At 41.0% G+C, this 22,134-nt stretch overlaps 1 protein-coding gene across 3 annotated transcripts in view; it reads left to right on the top strand.

Annotated features, from left to right (window-relative positions):
* Positions 1 to 22,134, top strand: part of arhgap4b (Rho GTPase activating protein 4b) — a 42,255-nt gene that overhangs the window by 7,844 nt on the left and 12,277 nt on the right. For 2 of the 3 annotated variants that reach the window (XM_039801169.1, XM_039801167.1), the window contains exons 2-16: positions 2,936 to 3,298; positions 6,021 to 6,192; positions 6,308 to 6,470; positions 10,062 to 10,124; positions 10,282 to 10,455; positions 10,741 to 10,869; positions 11,571 to 11,792; positions 12,197 to 12,298; positions 12,486 to 12,671; positions 13,452 to 13,536; positions 15,853 to 15,880; positions 16,196 to 16,292; positions 20,566 to 20,626; positions 20,886 to 20,963; positions 21,517 to 21,645. In XM_039801169.1, coding sequence (XP_039657103.1) covers positions 3,229 to 3,298; positions 6,021 to 6,192; positions 6,308 to 6,470; positions 10,062 to 10,124; positions 10,282 to 10,455; positions 10,741 to 10,869; positions 11,571 to 11,792; positions 12,197 to 12,298; positions 12,486 to 12,671; positions 13,452 to 13,536; positions 15,853 to 15,880; positions 16,196 to 16,292; positions 20,566 to 20,626; positions 20,886 to 20,963; positions 21,517 to 21,645 — 1,759 coding nt within the window. In that variant the 5' untranslated portion in view covers positions 2,936 to 3,228. Of the gene's footprint in view, positions 1 to 2,935; positions 3,299 to 6,020; positions 6,193 to 6,307; positions 6,471 to 10,061; positions 10,125 to 10,281; positions 10,456 to 10,740; positions 10,870 to 11,570; positions 11,793 to 12,196; positions 12,299 to 12,485; positions 12,672 to 13,451; positions 13,537 to 15,852; positions 15,881 to 16,195; positions 16,293 to 16,860; positions 16,889 to 20,565; positions 20,627 to 20,885; positions 20,964 to 21,516; positions 21,646 to 22,134 lie in introns of all 3 variants that reach the window. The other variant, XM_039801168.1, reaches the window with a different exon arrangement.

Genomic DNA, 22,134 nt, shown 5'->3' with positions numbered 1-22,134 from the left:
TTTCTTTTCTTTTTTTTCTTTTTTTAACCAAACCCAAATTATTCTGAGGCTGATTGAGGAACAATGTTTTCAGTGAAAGCAGACTTTTTAACTCGTTGTTGTGTGGTGAAACCTGTTGAGAAACTAAGACAGGATGTGGGAAGTGAAGTTGCCTTTGTCTGTGTGTGTGCCCGCCTTCCTGACTGCCTATTTGAAAGTAAAAAGCAAGACACAATGTGTGAGCTCATCTTCTCAGTACAGTTGACGCTGACTAAACAACCATGCAAATGCCTGTGTCTAATGCAATGTAAGCATTTAGCCATGTGCATGCAGAACTAGTTCGATAAACCTTTTTCAAATGCATGCTAGCTGGGCTTTTGTCACTAGTTTTGTCCCGCAGGTGCTTGATCCTTACTTACTTGCGCCTATCGCTCCTTCCTTTCCATCCCCATCTTCTTCTCTTGATCCCTTCTTCATCAGGTTGTTGGCCCTGTTCTCTGCCAAGGATCATTGTTGCTGATGGTATCTGGCCAGTGGATGCTCAGGCAGCTGTTGATGAATGTCTGTACTTTCGTCACTGTGGACCTGGTTGTCCTCCATGTCTCTGATCCTTAGAGTAGTATAGGCTTAACCCTCCTGTTGTCCTCGTGTCATATTTGACCCATTTTCAGAAAGTTTATATATCACAAATTTGGGTTTCTTTCAACTAAATTGTTAAAAGGTCCCATGACATGCTGCTTTTTGGATGCTTTTATATAGGCCTTAGTGGTCCCCTAATACTTTATCTGAAGTCTCTTCCCCGAAATTCAGTCTTGATGCAGAATTACAGCCACTAGAGCCAGTCCCACAATGAGCTTTACTTTGAATGTGCCATTTCTGTGTCTGTAGCTATTGAGGAGGAGAGAAGGGGGGCAGGGTGTGGGTGTGGCCTTGACCAATTGCCATTTTGCTCGTTTGAAAGCCATGATTTCTCTCTCTTATGGGTGGGCCAAATTCTCTGTGCGGGCAAAGCAGAGAACAGGGAGGTAACCTTTCCCCTTATGACCTCATAAGGAGAAGATTCCAGATCGGCCCATCTGAGCTTTCATTTTCTCAAAGGCAGAGCAGGAGACCCAGGGCTCGGTTTACACCTATCACCATTTCTAGCCACTGGGGGACCATAGGCATGCTGGGGGAACTCATATTAATGTTAACCTCATAAAGTGAAATCTTCATGCCATGGGACCTTTAAAAAACAAAAACATGGATGGCTCCATACAACTATTAAAGTAAATTATTAGTTCACTACTTTCATTGAATTTGGGTGTTGTATTCAAGTTTATGGCATTTGAAAAATAAATGATAAAAGAACGTCAAAAACGTCAGAAAAAATGCCAAAAAAATGGGAGGGGGGGAAGCGACAAAAGTGTTGAAAAAGACGACCAAAACATTGACCAAAAAGTTGTAATTTTAAATTTTGACCCAGAAAAACCCAAAGTTGCTTGTTGGTCGACGTGAAGACAACACAAGAGTTAATGTTAGAGCTGAAGAGTTTGAGCTTTGTCCACTGGCTGCTTTATCCTACAGTTCCCATAATGCATCTTTTTTATTACGCCATGTCTTTTAGTTTGATTCCCAAAGTTTGTCATGCATGTTTTCCATTTAAAGACCCAATGCAGTTGGGAAGTGGGAGGAGCTATTTCAGGTGCCCCCATTCATTTTTCTCCCTAGACAGTGTTACATACCAACATACACACAGTAGATACCAATTCTTTAGACGTTAGCTGTCAGCTAGCTATCAGAAGCACCGGCCGTGTCTGTGGAAGTGTGCCTTTGTGTGCGTTTGTGTTCAGCTCAGGCTCTGACTGAACCCAGAAACTCTGGTTCTTTCTCCTATTCCTCTGCGGTCTTTATTCTTTTTCCTTCTTGTCTCTGTCTTTTTACACATAAAGCCTAGGGAAACACGCGGATTGTGGTGCTAAAAGTTGAAAGTTACCTGACTTTGATGTGTAAAATTGCTGGAGTTTCTCTCTAACGTGTGTAACTAACGTTAAGCTCGGTAGTTTAGTTTAGTTTAAGTTTATTTGTCTCACAGAACATGAAAACAAATTACATTGAAGAAATACAAAAATGCATGTGAGGGTGAGGTAAACCACAACCAAAGGACATACACTAATGTAGACGTACAAAATCCAAAATACATTTTAAGTGTCAGTGTGCAAAAAGTTCATAAAAAATGTAATAAAAATAAATACACGTAGAGAAACCGAAATAATTGCCATGTTTACAGTAAAAACAACACTTTTCTAAGAGTTATCTTTTTTTTCTTCTCCAAAATCACATAGGTTAGACAGCAGGGCATTTCTAAGTCTATTTGTATACATAGAAAGTGACACAGAGGAATCCATTAAATGTAAATTGTCATTCCACAAAATAGCTCCACAACTTTTGATAGAGAACTGATCGTGGGATGTTTTGTACAAAGGAAGATGAAGATTCCCAGCCTGTCTTGCTGGGTCATTTTGGAAATGTGTGTAGTATAGTAGGCCCTATGTGTAAATAAAATAATTGGAGACATTTGCTTGTGTATTTGACCATTACCTTTATTGACATCGCCAACCCCCGACCTCAAGGCCTTGAATGTCCATCATTACTGCTGTTACTCATCACTTCTCATCTTCCCATCCCCCATATTCATCCTTCCTCCTTCCTTCCTCACATCCCTGTCACTTTGCCCTCTTACTGTCCATTTGGCGCTCTGCACCCCCGCCCCTCGCTGCCCTTCATATTAAATCTCCCTTCTCTGGTGTCACTGTCCCTTTCTGTCTTGTCGCCGTGGCCTCATTTGTCCTCTGGCTCTCTCATTTTCACATTCTGGTCTCAATAATTCTCCCTGTCTTGTCCCCTTGTCATCCATGTCCACTTCTTCTCTTACCGTGCTCTCTTCCCCTCTCTTCCCCCTCTGTCTGCTGCTCAGGCCGCTTCACTCAATGGATCAGCACTCATATCAGAAACCTACGGGAGTCCACGAACACATTGACCCGACTGACATCCCCGCAGAGCGCAGCCGATCCACACCGATGCCGTCGCTCTGCACGCAGCTGTAGAGCAGCGAGGCCAAAGGGGTCGGGGGTGAAAGGTCACAGACTACAGAGCCGGAGCAGGCACCGAGGTTGTAAGGTTTCACGAGGGAGAGACTGAAAGGCTACGAGAAGACTCTGGGTTCGGGAAGGAAGGTCTCAGTGGCAGACAAGAGTCGAGGGGTCAAAGATGATGACATCACATGGAAAGCTGAGGAGGGAGAAGGGGAGTCTGGCCGAGTACGAATCGCAGATGAAAGGTAAGTCACTCTGCATGTGTGTGTGTGTGTGTCATGTGCTTGTCTCTGTGTACGTCTGTGCCCTTTATTACACTGACCTGCACGCACAAATGCATATAAGATAGCACATGTGCATTCATGCGTGAATGTGTGCAGTCTCATCCAGTCTCATAATCATAGATTCCCACTGAACGTACTTGTGCATAATGTTTACACGTATGTACTCAAGCACACGTCACAGACTGATAAAAGCACCATTGTTTGGAGATTGTGTCTCTAAAAGCCAACAGGAGAGAATAGCATCCTTTAATCAAAGTAAAAACACGATAGCATGGCCAATGTTTGCAATACAGGATTTTTTTGTGTGTAAGATTATGTGCTGTGTTTTGTATGGTGCATGCCGTGGCTGGGCGGCTCTCTGTACTGTACTACAAGGGTGTATTTATAGGCAGTATTAGCGATGCTGTCTCCTCACATCCAGTCAGCCCCGGGCGGTCTGCTCACACAGAGACGGAGAAAAAGAGTAAAGAGGGGAAAGAAGGAGTGGAGTAGGCGCAGCGGTAGGTGGGTGGTGGGGGATGAGTAAGGAGGAAAAGAAAGAGAGAGTTGAGAACAGGTAAGAAAAGAGGAGAAGGAGGGAAAGAGAAAGAGAGAGAGAGGTGAGAGAGCAAAGCAAAGGCGGGGGGGTTATTTTAGAGAATGATGTTTGTATTAGCCTTTTCAAACCAAAGTGCAGCACTGGGCCACGTCGCAACTGGCTTTTGCAAGTTTGTGTGTGTGTGTAATACATACAGTAGTAGCCTTGTATTAGATACCCAAAAGTGTATGCATGTATATTTGGGTTATGACAAGTGAGCCGTGTGTATTAATATATATGTTGCTGTCAAATTACTCAGGAAATCCGTGGCGGTTGCACCTCCAAAAGACAGCATTGACAGCATTTTATTAATTCCTCATGGAGGAAATGCGGGATTAAAAATACATTCTTGTACATAGGACCTAATCTAATTTCTCTAATAATAATTTTGTATTAGTTAAATGATTGTGTGAATGAACTGTTCCTCAAGTTCTCCACAGGTGAAGTGCAGCAGAATGAGTTATACTGATTGTGTATGCATATACTGTATTAGTTGCATGTGTGTATACTTTATAAAGACACTGTATGTCGCCATACTCTACCCTTTATGTCTGTGTGTGTGTATGTGTGCATACATCTGCAAGCAGGAGCAGGTGTGATATGAATGTATCTTGTTTCCCAATTATTAACAAGCAAGATGAGACATAAGACACAAAATACACAAATAACAGAAGACAAAATCCCTAGTTAATGGCTGCTCTACACTACAGTGTATGAATATAAATACATACAAGCGCACTTATATAGAAATATGTACATGCATACTTCTACATTAATATCCATGTGTTTCATAAAATATACATGGAAAACAAAAGAAGTACAAGTAGAAGTTCTGCATTCAAAATTTTACTTAAGTAGAAGTAAAGTATTACCAGCAAAATGCTCTATACTCATTATGCAGCAGAATGTCACCCATGAATTATTTTATGATATATGTCATTCAATATTACATTTTCAATATTTTGCAATATTACTGTTGCAGCTAGTCAAGATGGAGCTACTCCACTCCAAGAGGTTGTTTAGTCCAGTGGTGATTGGGAAATCCCTCTTTGGTGGAACTGCTAACACCTCATAAACGTCATCATATAGATCTGAAATATGACACTGGTTTAATCTTTACAACACATTGTATTTTAAAGGATTATCATGTGTGTGTTTTTGTGTTGTTGATCTGTAACTATGGCTGTTACATAAACGTAGTGGAATAAAGTACCAATACCACAAAATTAGACTGGGTAAACCCAGCCCGATCTGCTGGCGATTTGATTTCGCCCTGCAGCTCAGGCAGGAAACCTGTACGTTTATCTATCCTGCTTCCATTACAATTTTGCAGCGACCAATCACAAACTGGCTTATCCACCTGGCGCGCTATTGGCGGGTTTAACACGATGACGATAGAGAAGCGATCAAGCAGCTTCTTGTTTACATTCAACATGGCGGCCACCGACGCGCAGCAACCCGTTGATGCCGCTGTCGCTGCTACGTCACCCGGATCATTGGTCTGATTGGTTGAAGGACTATCCAATTGCGTACAGAGTTATTTGAACTATGCCCTCTTGTGCAGTAGAAAATACAGAGCAGACTCCCCAGACTAATGTTCAATCTTGAAAGATTGAGCTTGGTCTGGTGATAGCCAGACTGCCACAAAATGGCGTTTAGGTACAACAGTGGCCTACTTCAGTGAATCTACATTCCAAAACACAGACACTCCTTGGCATTCCCAAACCATGATTTAATATGTCCTAAATCATTGGAGTAGAATATGCTCTGTATGCAGCTTTGTAGATTTATAATGCACCAACTGATGATCAGCTTCTCTCCAAGACAGTTTAAATGTTTTTCCAAACTCTGCTCCAGTTATTTAAAGTGTTCAAAGGTATGCTAACTCCAAACTGTCCCAAGTGAGGATTGTTAGTTTAACGAAAAATGTATGAATCTTTTAGTGGAGATTGAGTAAATATTTCATGTATTAGATGAGTGGCCCAAAAGAAATCTGATCACACAGTGTTCACCCGTGTGTTTGTATGTGTGTTCTCATGTCACTCTCTGTGTTCTCTCCATGCATCCCTTTCCCTGTCTGCCCATCTCTGTCTGTCTGTGTGTCAGACCTGCGGGCCCAGCTGACAGACCAGATCAAGATTTTAGACTCTCAGGTGGAGGTGAAACAGCAGCAGCTCTCAGACCTCTCAGAGTTTCTCCGGCGCCGAGGCGACATCGAGGCCGAATATGCACGAGCCCTCGACAAACTCACCGAGCGATTCACCCACAAGACTAAGAAGTAAGTGTGTTTACAGTATGAGAGTGTGCACAATTTGTCTTTTCTATTTCTCGGGTGGTTCTTAAGCGTTTCGTTCGGCTGTGATGGCTGTCGTCTGTTTGTTTGGTTTCTCCAGGAAGGAGCAGTGGGGTCAGTCGGTGTGTCAAGTCTGGTCTGTTTTGCTGACTCAGACTCGTCTGGAGAGCCGGGAACACGCAGCGCTGGGTGACACATGCTGCAACACACTCACACAGGGGTTGACACACAGTACGGAAGATACACACCGTCTGCACAAACGGGTGAGTGGGTCTTCGGTGTTAGGTCTCATGCACGCAAAAACGGACACACTAGACATGCTAGATGTTGTGAATTTTGGGCAACTAGATCTGTAGTTGAGATACACTAAATGGATTGTGGGTAACTTTAGCTTCCGTTGTTGGCATTACCAAAGATCCTCAGTCTATACTAAAGATTCCAAGCATTTCAAGCAGCGCCAATGGTATGAAACGGTACGCACTTCCTGTCTCCTAAATGGGCGTGGCCTCGTTTGAAAGTGTAGTGAACGTCGTTTGGATGAATGAAAAGTTATAACGTTAGCAAAAGAAAATCTTAATAAATTATACAAATATATATATATATATATATTATATATATACTGTATATATATACACAGCTAAAAGACATATTTAGCATTACAGAGATTAGTTTTGTTAGGGCATTCACGAAGGTTAGCTGACGTTAGCTTATTTGTGTTGCCAGATCTCGTGAGAGTTTGGTCCAGAGACAGAACAGGTCTCAAACAAAGTTAATTTCCTCCGTATGAATAATGCCATTTTAGTGTCCAAATGTTTAGGAGATATGTGGCTTGCGTTCACGACGGTTTAGAACCGAGACGCCCCAACTCAGAGTAGTGTCCTGTATCTGTGTCACGTTGTCTCCGACACTGCCGCGCCTCTTTAGCGGAAGGTCCTGCGTGTTTTGATTCCAATGGGAGAAGTGAACGTGAACACAGATTATGAGCGATCCTTTCTCCCCATAATCACCAACGTCAACATTGGACCCATTTCTCACAAGCCACATATCGCCATAACATTCTGACACTAAAATGGCATTTTTCAGACGGACACATTACTGTCTCAGGACCAAACTCTTGTGAGATCTGGCAACACGGATAAGCTAACAGCAACTAACGTTCGTGAACGCCCAGACAAAACTAATCTCCGTGATGCTAAATAGGTCTTTTAGCTGTGTAAATATCTAACGTTAGCAAAATAAGTTATTAATAAATTATACAAATATAACTTTTCATCCATCCACACGGCGTTCACTACACTTTCAAACGAGGCCCGCCCCTTTAGGAGACAGGAAGTGTGTACCGTTTCATCCCATTGGCGCTGCTTGAAATGCGCTAGTATAGAGGATCTTTGGTGTTAGCCATGCTGCTGTAAAGACATGCTGTTGGACTAATAAACGGTTTATATTCCGTCATAGTCCGGGGTTATCATTATATCTAGTAACATGAAAAAGTGAAGAGTTTAACACAAGACCTATTATTTATTGAACCTTGGAGATCATCCTCCTATCATTCCTCTCAGCTATTGTTTCATTTCTTTATTTACACACAAAACATTAAAAAGATACAATACTTAATTTGCAAGGAAAATGAAAATGAGAATTGCCTAAAAAGCCCTCCAGGGGCTTATTGTTATATTATTATCACATTTTACTGATCATATTCAATGCTGAGATGTGGAGATGTGGTAAAACTGCTAGATGCAGTTTTACATTTTTCAGGTTTAAATCAATCTCAAACTTTGACCTATATATATGCATAGTTGTACAGCTGTGTCTGACAGCGTTGCTGTGTTCAAGATTTATTTCAGGAAAAAACAGGAATAATGAAATTATAATTACCAACCATTACAGTAAGGTTGTAAGACAATAATCTTTCTTTAATAAGTCCTTTTATGTCATATCCAAGTCTTGTGTTTTTTAATAAAGTAGGGATGATTTCACTTAATTTCAGGAATTTCTTATAGACTGTATCTGGAGGAGAGTGGAATAAACTGATTACAACCTAATATCAAATTACACTTATAAACAACTGAAACCACTCCACTCTGTCAGCTCTATCTCCTGTAAGAAAAATAAGCCAAAGACTCAATGCCATCTTTATAAATGTATGCGCTAATTGTGTAATATAGCAAAACACTCAAATAATTGATACATACTGAACAAAAAGTCTTCTTAAAAATCCCCCTTTATGTATTTCTTATCTTTCTTGGTACTGCAGTGGCATCTGCAATCTCATTCATTTGTTAAAGCACACAGACTCTTCTTGTTAAAATTACTGGTTGTCAGACACACTTTCTGTTCCTTCTCATAGTTGAAATGTGAGCAGAATTTTAATTAAGCCTCTACAGTCATTTCAGAGCAGCTAAAAGGTGTTGTTAGGGCCGGCGCCAAGCACAGCGAGACCCTTTTAGCTTTTCTAAAATCACTGTCAACACTCTATTGAAACTTTTATTCCTACCATCAAAGTAGTTTGATGCAAATTGTACAAAATAACAACATGAGTGCTAATGGCTAAATTGGGATACTCATGAAAAATTGTTGTTTAGCTGAGAGATGCATTATTATTATAATTATGTGGTGTTATTTATGTATTTATTTATTTATTTTAATTGTCAGTCATTTCATTTATAATTGAAGGAACAGTTCGACATTGTGGGACTGTTCACTTTCTTGCCTAGAGTTAGATGAGAAGATTAATACCATTATACCAACCTAGATTTGAAGGTACAGCCAGAAAGCAATTAGCTTAGCTTAGCATAAAGACTGGTAACAGGGGCAAACGGCTAGTTTGGCTCTGTCCAAAGGTATAAAAATACACCTAGCAGAACATCTAAAGCTCACTTATTTCTTGTGTGATGATGTGAAAAGAAAACTGAAACGTAAAATCGTTTTTTAAAAGGGAGTCTTGTTGTCAACATCTAGTCAGGCAACTAGGAGAAGTCCAGCACAACTTCCTGTAAAAAAACTTTTCATTTTTTGTACAATTTAGGCAAAATAAGACATAAGACAGTTAAAGTGGATGTTTGGACAGGGCAAGGCTAGCTATTTCCAAAACTATTTCCAGTCTTTTTGTTAAACTAAGCTAATCGCCTGGCGACTTGAGCATCATAGAGACAGACCATAGACTTTTAACAGTCTACGAGACAGACTGATACTTAAACCATGCCCACCGGAGGAGAAAACAATTGGCACCACAATATTCAACCAAGAGCTGCAACGCTATCAAAAAGCCTGCAGCTAGCCAAAAAAATTAGATTTAAGCATGTCAGAGGATTATGCTACCAGAGAGAAGTTAGCTGTTAGTAAGCTAATGTTAGCTATGTGTTAGAAAGCTAAGGCACTTGCAAACATTCCACTATAACACAAGTTTCATACTGTCAAAAACAGACTTACAGACATATAGTTAGCCTAAAACTGACATTTGGATATTCGATGCTTGCTGTAGCTGCACACGTAACCTGATGATGCCTCATGTCTTATTGCCTGTATCCACTTTTTTCTTCTTAAAGGCTGCATTCCACTACACAGCAGCTTTTAGGCATGTATATGTTGTTTGCTAACAGACAGAATTGACATGGGGGCACAATAACACAATACAAACTCAATGGATCAGAGATGAATTGTTTTCCCTTCCAGTGTGGGCGGGATTCTATTGCGCTCTGTCTTTATATGTAGCGAGAGTGGTATAAATATTCTCATCAAACTCTCTGCAAGAAAGTTTAGAAGTGTATATCCCAAAATGTTGAACTATTGCTTTAAAGTAATTATTATATCAATCTGACAATTGTCAAAAAATCTTCTTTTGTAAATTGCAGAGCAAAGAAGTTGGCATCCAGATGCAGGATGAGTTGCTAAAGGTCACCACTGAAATGCAGACGGTGAGCATTTTATATTGCTGTCTGTGTGTGTGTGTGTGTGTGTGTGTGTGTGTGTGTGTGTGTGTGTGTGTGTGTGTGTGTGTGTGTGTGTATAATAATGCAAAATGGTGTAATAATGCACACTGACTAATGTGGAGTTTCATTTGTGCTAATAAAGGCTATGAAGACATATAACCAATACCACACAGACTGTCTGATAGCTGAGGGGAAACTGAAGGAAGCCGAGCGGTTGGAGGAGAGGCAAACCGGAAAGTCAGCTGAGCTCGGCCTTGGCCAATCAGGAGGGCAGAGGCGGAGCTCCGTCAAGAAGATGGAGAGATTAATGGAAAAAGTGAGTGTGTGTCGGTGCTGGCAGAGTGTGTTTGTGTGTGTGTGTGTGTGTGTGTGTGTGTGTGTGTGTGTGTGTGTGTGTGTGTGTGTGTGTGTGTGTGTGTGAGTGTGTGTGTGTGTGTGTGTGTGTGTGTGTGTGTGTGTGTGTGTGAGCCACAAGAGGTATTGAACTGTTTTTTCAGCGAGTGTGTTTAAGTGTATAAACTTAAAATTCTGAAAAATACATATGATCTCCTGTATGCGGCTTTTATCAACATGTGGTTGTGTGCTCTTATCACACGCACAGAGGCATGGCAGAGTGCAGGAGAACCAGCTGAAGTGTACCAAGGCTCGTAATGACTATCTGCTGAATCTAGCAGCAGCCAATGCAGCCATGAACAAGTACTACCTGCAGGACATCAGCACTCTCATCGACGTAAGAAACATGCAATTTGTGTTGTGTGACTCATGAGACTGAGCTCATTGACTGGCCTTGATTTACTTTTCTGTGCCACTCTTTCCTGTTATTATCGGAAGAAAAGCTGAGATAGTATGGGGAGAATAATTGAAATAGGGGTTGTTTTTTTCTTCGTTTTTATTGCAAGACAGAAGACAAAACATTAACGGACCAAGAAAAATCAAACAACACAAACAAGAAACATTAACAGAGCCTAGGGGACAAAAGATTTGACGTTTTCACGTGTGTGTTACAGTAATCAGTCAGTTGCTGTGTGTGTGTGTGTGTGTGTGTGTGTGTGTGTGTGTGTGTGTGTGTGTGTGTGTGTGTGTGTGTGTGTGTGTGTGTGTGTGTGTGTGTGTGTCTACATGATCACTCTGGGACAAAGTAGGATGGATGGGTAGGGGTGATGGTGATGGGCTTGTGGGGAATCACAGGAGAAAAAAAAGTTTTTGAAGATTTCTGAAGAACTCCCTATCAAAAATAAGAAAACCTCCATTCTCGCACAACAAAATCACCACATTCTTTATTTTTTGTCCCCCCCCCCCCTCCTCTGTCATTGCCTACCTCATCATTTCCCGTCTGTCTCTCTGTCCTCTCCTCCATCCCCATTTTCTCCTCCCTTTTATCCTTCCATCACTGCCACCCTTCCATCCATCTACCCCATACCTCTTTGGCAGTGCTGTGACCTGGGCTTCCATCTGTCCGTGGAGAGGGTGATGAAGTGCTACCTGGCCAGTAGGTGGCGCATCCAGAAGACAGAGGAGACCGGTCTTAAGCAGCTGGAGGCTGCCGTGACGTCCCTGGACCAGGGCGGAGACAGAGACGCGTTGCTACAGCAACATGATGCCGCTTTCTGCCTTCCTTTCAGATTCAACTACCATCCACATGAGGGAGACCAGGTGAAGAATAAGAACTACTGAGCAGCAAACACAGGCTGGGGCTTTATTCAGGACCAGTGGGGAAAAAAACATTGGAATGAGTGCACCTGTTTTCTGTTGTACTATCATAATGCAATTACTAACCCTGTTAAATTTACATCAGCTACTTTTTTTTTAAAACTTTTTTTAATTTCACTCTTTCACTCTCACTTTTTTTCAGGCAAGTCATTAAGAACAGGTTCTTATTTACAATGGCGGCCTGACTACAATGGCTGACTGTGACATGCTCCCGTGGCCTAAGTGCCCTACATTTTGGGAAGAATCCCACCCTCTGCCCCTCCCATCTCTCTCCAAACAACATCCCAGTGGTTTGAACGTGATGATCCCTTGTAGTGTCCGTATTATATTTTGTTTGCGTATTTCAGGTGTGTGAGGTGAGTGCGGAGAGCCAGGTGAGGTACGAGCTGGAGACCAGGTTCCAGCAGCTTCAGTCTCGACTCGCTGCCGTTACCTTGGAAACAGAGGAGGTCAGCTAATTATTCTCACTGCCTGTTTCTTTAATGATCTGTCCGTCTGTCTGTGCCCATGCGTCTGTCACTCTCTCTCTCACTCTGCGACAATGTGCAACTTTACACATAGAACCATAAATAAGAAAACATAACATCTAGGAAATAAACTGAATGAACCAATCAACATTTCTCTCCACCTTCCCAGGTCAGTAAAACGCTTAAAGCCACACTCACAGCCCTGCTGGACAATATGTGTGAAAGCGACTGTAACCCCTCCCCCGACGTGCTCAGCAGCCTATCAAATGAGCCCCCTGGAGGAAACACCGCCCAAAAACTTGCAATTGCCAAGCGTCGAGCCAATCAGCAGGAGACAGAGACCTACTATTTTACAGTGAGTTATTGGAGTTGGCTAGAGGTGCACATGTTGCTGTTGGAATATCTTCAAAGATATATATCAGGCCAGTATGATATACTGTGTATATATATATATATATATATATATATACACATCAGACGTGGTATTGTACAAAACTTGGTATTGGCCAATCATCGGGCCTCTGTTTTTTTATTACATATTCCTTAATTTACCTTTTAAGGTATCGTAACTGATCACTCAGTAACTTCACTAGTAGTATTGGTGTCTTAGCAATCAATTTTATAATAATTATAATACATTTTATTTATATAGCGATTTTCATAGTACTCAAAAACACTTTACAATAAAACCAGCACATTAGGCATATTAACCCTTGTGTTAAACACAAGTGAAGCAATACAACCGACACATAAAACAAGCATATTAAAAGCAAGTCAAACAATAAAACCAGCAAATAACAGTAGCTGAAATGTGATATTATTAATTATAAATGTCCTTGTAAAGTGTAAATAACATTTCAATGGAAGGATTCAGTTTTTTTTAGATGCGATGGCGCAACCCTTGAATACAAATTATTTGGTTTGTTTTCTTGTTACACTCAAACAAAATTCTAATGTACAGTATTTGCACAATTATCTTCCATTTATCACGTAATGCTGCCTGTGAACCTAGTTCAGTGACCACAATGGATTTTTTTTTTTTACAGCTTTTCTTTTTGACAAGAGCTTGAGACTGAGACTGTGCTGAAACAGTTAAGGAAAAACTGTAATACTTTTCAAATTTTGTTTGTCTTAGAAAGTGAAGGACTTCCTCATCAGCAGTTCTCTGAGCGTCAAACTTCAAGCCAAACATGACCTTCTACAAGATGCCATACAGAAAGGTACACTGATCAGGGAGCGATTTGTGAAGAAAGTAGAGGGGGGGGGGATGTTTTTTGATCATGCACAACAAAACAAAACGTGCAAGAATGAAATCTTCGTTCGTTCCTCGGGAGTATTTTTATCCAAATCTGATCTTTTTCCTAAATTTAACCGAGTCGTTTTTGTGCCTAAACTTAACTGTAATCACCGCATGACGCTCACTTTTTCTGACTTAACTCCACTACCACGGCCCCTGAAAGGACCGTCATCTGGCTGGTGCCTGTACCCGGCTCACAGTCACCTATTGACGGCTAAACAACTGCCGCTGGTAGCCGGCGTCCCGGAGCTCTGTAGCTGTTAAATACAACCAGCAACTGCCGCTCAGATTTTATCGTTCTATGGCACTATAGACTGCTCACGTTACATCGCTTTGCTTAGTTTCAAATACTTCTATTTTAAAGCAACAGCAACACCAAAGCACTTTTCCTCTTCGGTCCCCCTACAGGTTGGAAGCGGAATTGTTCATTACCGCTGTCGTAATGTCTCAATATGTCTCATTCGAACTACAGATCCACTACCCGATCTGGCAAACTTGCATAGTGCGGTTATAGCCGATAGAGGGCCGCAAAGTGAATGCAGATGTGCCGTTCACCCTGTCACGAGTTGATGAACCACTGAAACGATTTTGGAAACATTATTTTAAGGTACAAAAGAATCTTTGGTGTTGCTTTAAGTATATAATTAATATAATGGTCTAGGCTAATAGTGAAGTAGATGATCACTTTGAGGGGAGGATACATGTTGTCTCCACCGGGGATAAAAATTATTATGCAGAGGCAGGGATATGTAGAACGGATAGGGGGAAATCCCACGCAAATTGCACCCTGACACTCATACTACAATGTTTGAAGATGGGTAGGAGAATTTCTTCTAATGCCGTATGAATCAGGCAGACGAGGCGCCCACTAAAAAGCGAGGTCCTGTCCAAGGTTTCTGCCTGTTCAAAGGAAGTTTTCCCTGGCCACAGCTGCAATAACTGCAATTGCTTTTGAGGGAATTGTTGAGTGTCTGTAAATTATAGAGCGTGGTCTAGACCTCAGCCATGTTCGGAACTGTTCCCTATCACGGAAACAGTGCACTATATAGTGCGTTAGCCATTTTGTTGTGTTGTTCGAATTCTCCGCCGTTCATTTTATTTCTTATATAGTCCACTATAAAATACCCACGATGCACAGCTTATTTGAGTGTACACACGATGTACCCTACATTTTACTCCCGTATTCCACAATGCAACGCAATCATGTTTTCCCGGAGGAGAAGAAGAAGCGGAAGGACCCTTGAAAACTGAAAAAGAAAAATGGAGCATGTTACATTGTGGAAATGTAACATGCAGCATATATAAAACCTTTAAACATTCTCCTGTGCTCGGTTTATTTCAAGGACGTATTAGAAGTATTTTTGTTACGCTTTGTTTACATGACGCTGGGCGCTCCTGCCTCCGTCACACAAATAACCGCCGCATCTATATATAAATTTGGTCGTTCCCTATATAGCTCACTATTTACTAAACACTATACAGGGAATAGTGAGTGAGTGAATGAGGAAAAGTCTCCTGAGATCATCTGTCATGGTTTGACACTATAAGTAAAATTGAGTTGAAAATTGAATTGAATTAGTGCAGTGTTACAAATGATTCCACTGGGAACTTTGACTATTGCAAACATTTTCAAAATTTGAAAGAATACTCTGATACATTGATTTAACATGTCACTGTTGTAACAGTGTCAGATTCACAACGGTCATTTAAAAATAAAAATAAAATAAAAAAACAATAAAGCAGAGCAAAGATATCACATTTTTTTAAATTATTATTATTCCACTCATTTTACTTTCTTGTCAAAATCTGGCACCTACTTTACCCACAATGGAACTCAACTGCTGACAGATGGATCTGAGGTTCAGGTGTGTCATGCTAGTAGCGGCTAATGTAGCCTCGAGCAGAGATGAGGAGCGGACTACAAAGTAGAGGTCTTCACGGGTCCAACAATTACCTCGCCTAAACCCCAAAAGACCTGGAAATTTCTGTTTTTAAACTTTTCAAACTAGTCTTCAGATCTAACCAACACTGACTCAAGTAGAGGACACTTATAAGACTCCCTCTGGAGCCACAAAAGGTTTTATCTAACTTCCTTTCACATATGCATTAGTACTCCCCAACGCCTGTGAACAGACTTTGATGTGTAAAATCAGCGGAGATCCCCTTTAATAATCCTGTTCGCACCAGGACCCTACACCAAACCTCACTCTTTCACTTGTTTTCTGTCTCTTTCTTCCAGCTGAGGCTGTCGCCAGTGACCCTTCCAGGTAAACAGTGTATTTACACAGCTAAGAATAAAAAAAAAAAAAAAAAAAGAGTATGACTGAGAGAGGCATAGAGACATGGAGAGAGCAGAGAGGACAAGGAGAAGAGGAAAAGGTTAACCAAATTTGAACCAAAATGCCATTTTGGGCAATTTTCTATTAAATCCTATTATTATATTAAAGCAGATTTTTTTTGGATAAGGGGGGAATGTGTAGTGCAGTGTAACTAATGACAACAATTAGCAAATAACATTAGACCTTGAGTATTAATACCCACATGTAAAATGGCATCATGCGTTTTATTATTATATTTCCCAGAATGCAATGTGCTCGGTCAGTGCGTGTTCGGAAGTCGAGACCTGTTTCCCAATTCTGCCACACACTCTTCACCACAGACATAATCTCCTACATACAGGTAACACACACACACACACACACACACACACACACACACGCAAATAAGAAAAAACATCCCTTTGAAATACTCCTTTTTTTTACCTCGTTTTTATTTGCTTGCTGCACTGCGCTGCACTGCTGTTGAACCCTCCAAAGGGAACGATTTAGAAAATCCTGTCACACTGAAGCAGAAGAATTGGTGGGGGCTTCTTGTGGCACATGCACACAATGACAGTTCATCCCCCCCCCCCAGTGTACTTACTCCTGCCTTCATGTGTATGGTGATGCTTATAGTTTAGCGCTGGCTTTCTCTCCTTTCAATGCATTCCCCCCCCTTTTATCTCTTCCTCTCTTGTGAAAGGGATTAAAATGCACTGGCCTCTTTGTTGCCTCCTCTCTTGGCTCCTCTTTTGAGTGTGTGTGTGCGTGTGTGTGTGTGTGTGTGTGTGTGTGTGTGTGTGTGTGTGTGTGCTTATGCGCGCCTCTTCCCACTGCTTCTAAATCTTTATTCCCCTTATTTCTAACTCTGCCATTTCTAATCTGTGCATTTTCTCTGTCTCCTCTCTGCTGTGCTTGGCTTGGTGCAGAAGAAGAAGGAGAATGTCTCGGACACAGGTACCAAACCCCGTCTGTGACTGCTTCTATTGCATGAAGGCCGGTGGGCTTTTTCCCCGCAGCGACCAGGGCCGTGTCCCTGGATTATTTTTTTGGGGAATGTTGGGTTTACAGTAGCAACACTGGGGGAAGTTTGCATTCTACAGTTAAACACTTCAATGAATAGTTTGTCATTTGGGGAAATACTACCCTTCTTTCCTTATTTTCTCGAAGGTTAGATGAGAAGGCTGATACCACTCTCATGTCTGGATGATAAATAAGCCAGTTAGCTTATTTCAGCACAAAGACTGGAAGTGGGGGAAACAGCTAGCCTGGCTCTGTCAAAAAGTAAAAACATTTTGTTCCATGAAAGTAACTCCACGTACAGCCACAACCCGTCTTTTTTATATAATGTATAATTTATATTATTTTCTATATATTGTGTACTCCAGTTGGATTAAACAATCTTATCAATTCAGCTGCTGTATTTTAGCCTGGTAATCAAACAAATCTGTGAGCTCATGTTTTATTTGCTCTGGGACCAATCACAACCCTTTATCTCACATGGGGCGGGTTTTAGACAATGACTGACAGAGTCACGCTACTATTGAATTTAGCCGGCATACTGCGTACAGCGCAACGCACCAGGTTTACAAAACTCAGATAAAACTATCAAACTAGGCAGTGCTGATCAAATATGAATCAAGATTCTGTCGTTGTATTGCATATTTCTCACCTTTAAATATTTTCGGAAACCCATTTTAGTGTAGCCTAGAAATCTAGACGCACCTTAGCGGCAGCAAATTTTATTTGCAGCCAGGGGGGGGTCTAGGCACTCTCCATTGACTTGCAAGCTGGAAAAAACAAACTTTAGTCAGGCCAATCACATCGTGCATAGAGTCGGTGGGCGGGTTTATGGCTGCTGCTGCTGGGAACAGCAGTCTTCTGGAAGACTTGCGGAATTAAGCTTTTCTTTGAGAAAAGAACGGCACTGAAATCATACTTAAAAAAGGAAGATGTGGGCGCCCAGATAGCTCAGTTGGTAGAGCGGGCACCCATATATAGAGGCTCACTCCTCAACGCAGCGGGCCAGGGTTTGACTCTGATTGGCGGCCCTTTCCTGCGTGTCATTCCCCCTCTCTCTCTCCCCTTTCACGTCTTCAGCTGTCCTGTCAATTAAAGGCCTAAAATGCCCAAAAAACTTATAAAAACCGGACCGGATACGGCAAAAGTTTAATCTATCAACTAGCTTCTCTTCCTTCTTCGTTGGTCTGCCTGGTTGTAGCGCTATCCTATTGTGTGCAGAGGGAATTTGAAAGACAAGCAGTTATCCCGCCCCTCAGATTGAGCCCTGTCAATGGTGAGTTCCCAGACCCAACTGCTTGATGTGGGTCTGGCTTGTCAGGCTAATTTTAGTGTACTGTGTAGCTGTAATTTGAGAAAGTTTGTGACCAGGCAGCCATTTTCCTTGCATGTGTTGCTCAGAGGTACGTCAATACTTCAATGTGGCTTTAATTGCTTGTAGGTTATGTTTCTTTGCTCTGATTGTTTGCAGGTCTATCCAGTTAGCATCCAGAGGCATTTTGGTCTGTGCCGTTGATCACGCCCCTTTGAAATTGAAAATCAACTGGGAGGTTCCAGACTCATTTTCATTTGCGAATTTGTCTAGCGATGCCATCCTAGCTGGCTCTAGCTTTACATTTTATGGCCAGACACAAGAGTGGTATTGATTTCCTCATCTATCTCTTGGCAAGAAAGCAAAGAAGACTGTTCCCCAACATGTCAAACTATTCTTTTAAATTCATTTTTAAATTCAGTATATTTAAATTTAAAGCCAACAAAATAATGGTAAAAACATGATTTAGTGTTTCTCCACCAGAATTTGAGACAAAGTTCTGAGAGTTTAGGTAGAGTTTAGTACATTCAGTTCAAAGGCAGCTGTTGATTTCCAGAAGAATTGCCTTCAAAGAACTCGTGCAGTTACAGTTTTTTTTCAATTGCTAAACGACAGTGGGCACAATTGGAGTCACATGTGCAAAACTCCAACCACAGTCTGTATTACCAACGGTCCCCTAAGCTAAACAGTTCACATCTCCTGCAAAACTCATTTAAAGCAGCACAACTCTTAACACACGTCTCAAAACAGGCTCAGTGCAGCCAAACACTATGCACAAGCCTCAGTGAGATAACACACACTGTCACTCAGAACACACTGAGAGTAAAAACACTAGCGTCAAACACCAATACATAAATTACTTACTTTCTCATCTTTACAGTTTGAACAATTTGAGTGACTTGACACTACTCAATAGTTTATTTAAGGAAAAGATATTGATTGTATAATATACCAATGAAAGGAATGAAAATCAGCAGTTTTCTTCAATAAAGTATTTTGTCTCTAGTAATTTATGAAATTACTGGGGGGAAAAAACTAAAAGTACATACGTAACAGTACCAAAGAATAGTCTGACTAATCCTGCCTCTCTCCTGCATCATGTGGCAAGTTTTCTTCATCACATTGGATATCTGCATCATCTCTAAATACACATGAATGTGGTGTTTCCATTGCTTTCACCTCCATTACTTTCTGAAAAACAGTAAGAACGCTACTTTATTATTGTAAAGATATAGTGTTTTTCGTTTTTTTATTTTTTTTTATAGCTGTGTACATAACCTCAGACATCTTACCTGGACATGTTGGTATCTTTGCTCTTTTACCTGTTTCTCTCAAACGCTACAGTGTATAATCGTTTCTTTCTTATTTGGTGTTTGTATACAAAAAAAGGCTTTCTGAGCTTTCTCTATATAAGGACCGTATATCTTCACTAACTAGTCTAAACCAAGGCACCTGCTTAGGCTTTCCGCTAAAATTGAAATCAGCAGTGTTTGATAGGCACTGTGTGGTTAACAGTTTTGACAGCAGTGTGTTAGTATTTGAACAAAGTGCTGTAAATCCACAGTGTTGTGCACGTTGTGGTTAAAGCCATGAGATAAGTGTGTAGAGTTTTTGAAAACTTTGTTCAAGCAATGAAAATCGAACTAGAGTTTGGTCTACATGAACTGCTGCTGCTGCTTTTAAAAGTTTCCTACCTAACAGTGCTTATACCGCACTGTAAATTTTATTCTTGTCTTTTATGTTTCTCTCGGTTTTTTTAAATTCTTATACTGCACTGTAAATTTTATTCTTGACTTTGAATGTTTTTAAATTGTTTTTAATTGTTTTCTGAATGCTCTTTCATGTTTTATGTAAAGCACTTTGAATTGCCCTGTTGCTGAAATGTGCTATATAAATAAAGCTGCCTTGCCTTGCCTTGCTGTGGAGACTGTAGTTAGAGTTTTGCACATGTGACTCCAGTTGTGCCCACTGTCATTTAGCAATTGAAAAAAAAAAACTGTAATAGTTAATAGAATTGAGTACATAGCTCAATAAATAAAATGGGAAAACCAATATTGGTGTCTTTGGCTCACAAAAAAAAATCCTGGTTATGGCCCTGGCAGCAACATTAAGTGACATTACTCACTCAGTGTTATTCCTTAGCTTTTGTAACTCTCTTCCTGTGTTTAATCACTGTTTCCCATGTATTGTGTCTTCCTTTCTTCCCGTTATTCTACCTGTTATTTCTTATGTCGACCTCTTCTTTCTTTGCATCGCTACCTGTACTCTCATAACTCCTTCTTCACTCATCTTTCTTCTCCAGAGCTCTGGGCAGCAGATTCCTGTGGTGGTTGAAAGCTGCATCCGTTTCATTAACCTTCACGGTGAGTCAGGTTTTATGGAATATTATGGTATATTATAGCAATGAGCCATGCTGAGAGAGCTTTGGCCACTGAGAATGAGAAGGTGGAAGTACGTCTTTGTGAATCTGTGTGCAATCCTGTATGGAACGTCATGCATCTATGTAATATAATGTGAATGTGTGTATGTGTGCGTGCATGTGTGTGCGTGCGTGCTTGTGTGTGTGTGTATGCGTGTGTGTGTGTGTGTGCATGTGCGTGTGTGCGTGTGCGTGTATCTCAGGCCTCCACCATGAAGGGATATTCAGAGTTCCCGGGTCACAGAGGGAGGTTAACCACATCAGAGATGCATTTGAGCGAGGTAAATAAGCTTCTGAAATTGCATCACTAGTTCCACAGATTTTTTAATTTTAATATGTATTATTATCATTAATATTATTAATATTTTAATGTACACATTATGCTTGTTAGAAAATACTTGTTGGAAATGTGAAAAGACTGTAAACTCTGTAGTACTGAATTGTGTTGTTAAGCGTTGAACTGGTTTTCACCATTTCAGCTTCCAGGATTTTTTTGGGTAGTCTAAAATCATGTTTGCATGATGCACTGGAGTCATCGCTAACATAACCCCTCCCGTACTATATAAAAACAATATTACTACTAACATTAGAGCGCATAGCATCAGCTATTTCAGTATAATAATGGTAATCGATAGCTCACGACAGGCCTGAAGTGAACTATTGCTTTTATAAAACGGTCATATAGTATGGCAATATGAAAGTTATAGTCACATTCTAAATATATAATAATACATCACAACAATTAGACATTTTGAGGAATACAACTTTTATGTCTTACATATTCTTCTGCAGTCCTGCTTCATTTGACTGTATGTCTTGTTTCACTCCCTGTAGGAGAGGAACCACTGTCAGACAGCGAGTGTGACCTGGACTCTGTGGCCGGTGTGTTGAAGCTTTACTTCAGGGGCCTTGAGCCTCCTCTCTTCCCTTACGACAGCTACTCTCAGCTGCTGGAGTGTGGCCGTAAGTCCCCCTTCTAAACCTCTATGTCTGTTCTCAGATCCTGCAGGTTGTCATGTCTACTTTCGCTTACTTAGTTATTAGTGTCGCTTTGCCAGACCATCCTCCACACGCTGCGTGAAAAAAAGTGCTCTGATTTATTGGCATTTCTTTAAATCAATCACAATCGTCATGGGCGGATCTAAGATCTGCACGGAGCCGCTGCAAAATAGCCACGGGAAGGAACTTGTTTTGGTAGAACGTGTACGTTCAAAAGTTGTTTTAGTCATGCGAGAGAAAACTCAGATTGGACAGATAGTCTAGCTAGCTGTCTGGATTTACCCTGCAGAGATCTGAGGAGCAGTTAACCAAAGTCCTCAGAAATCCACCAGAATTTAAAATTCCAACACAAAGAAAGCGGAAGGAAACGAACATACATGCAGCCGGTGGAATTTCCTGCAGCACCGGAGCAATCCCGGAAGTGGAACGTCGAGGATATAGACTACTTAGTCA

The sequence above is a fragment of the Perca fluviatilis genome, chromosome 5, assembly GCF_010015445.1.
Source record: "Perca fluviatilis chromosome 5, GENO_Pfluv_1.0, whole genome shotgun sequence".
Taxonomy (NCBI): Eukaryota; Metazoa; Chordata; class Actinopteri; order Perciformes; family Percidae; genus Perca; species Perca fluviatilis.
This window is presented reverse-complemented; position numbering and strand designations above follow the sequence as displayed.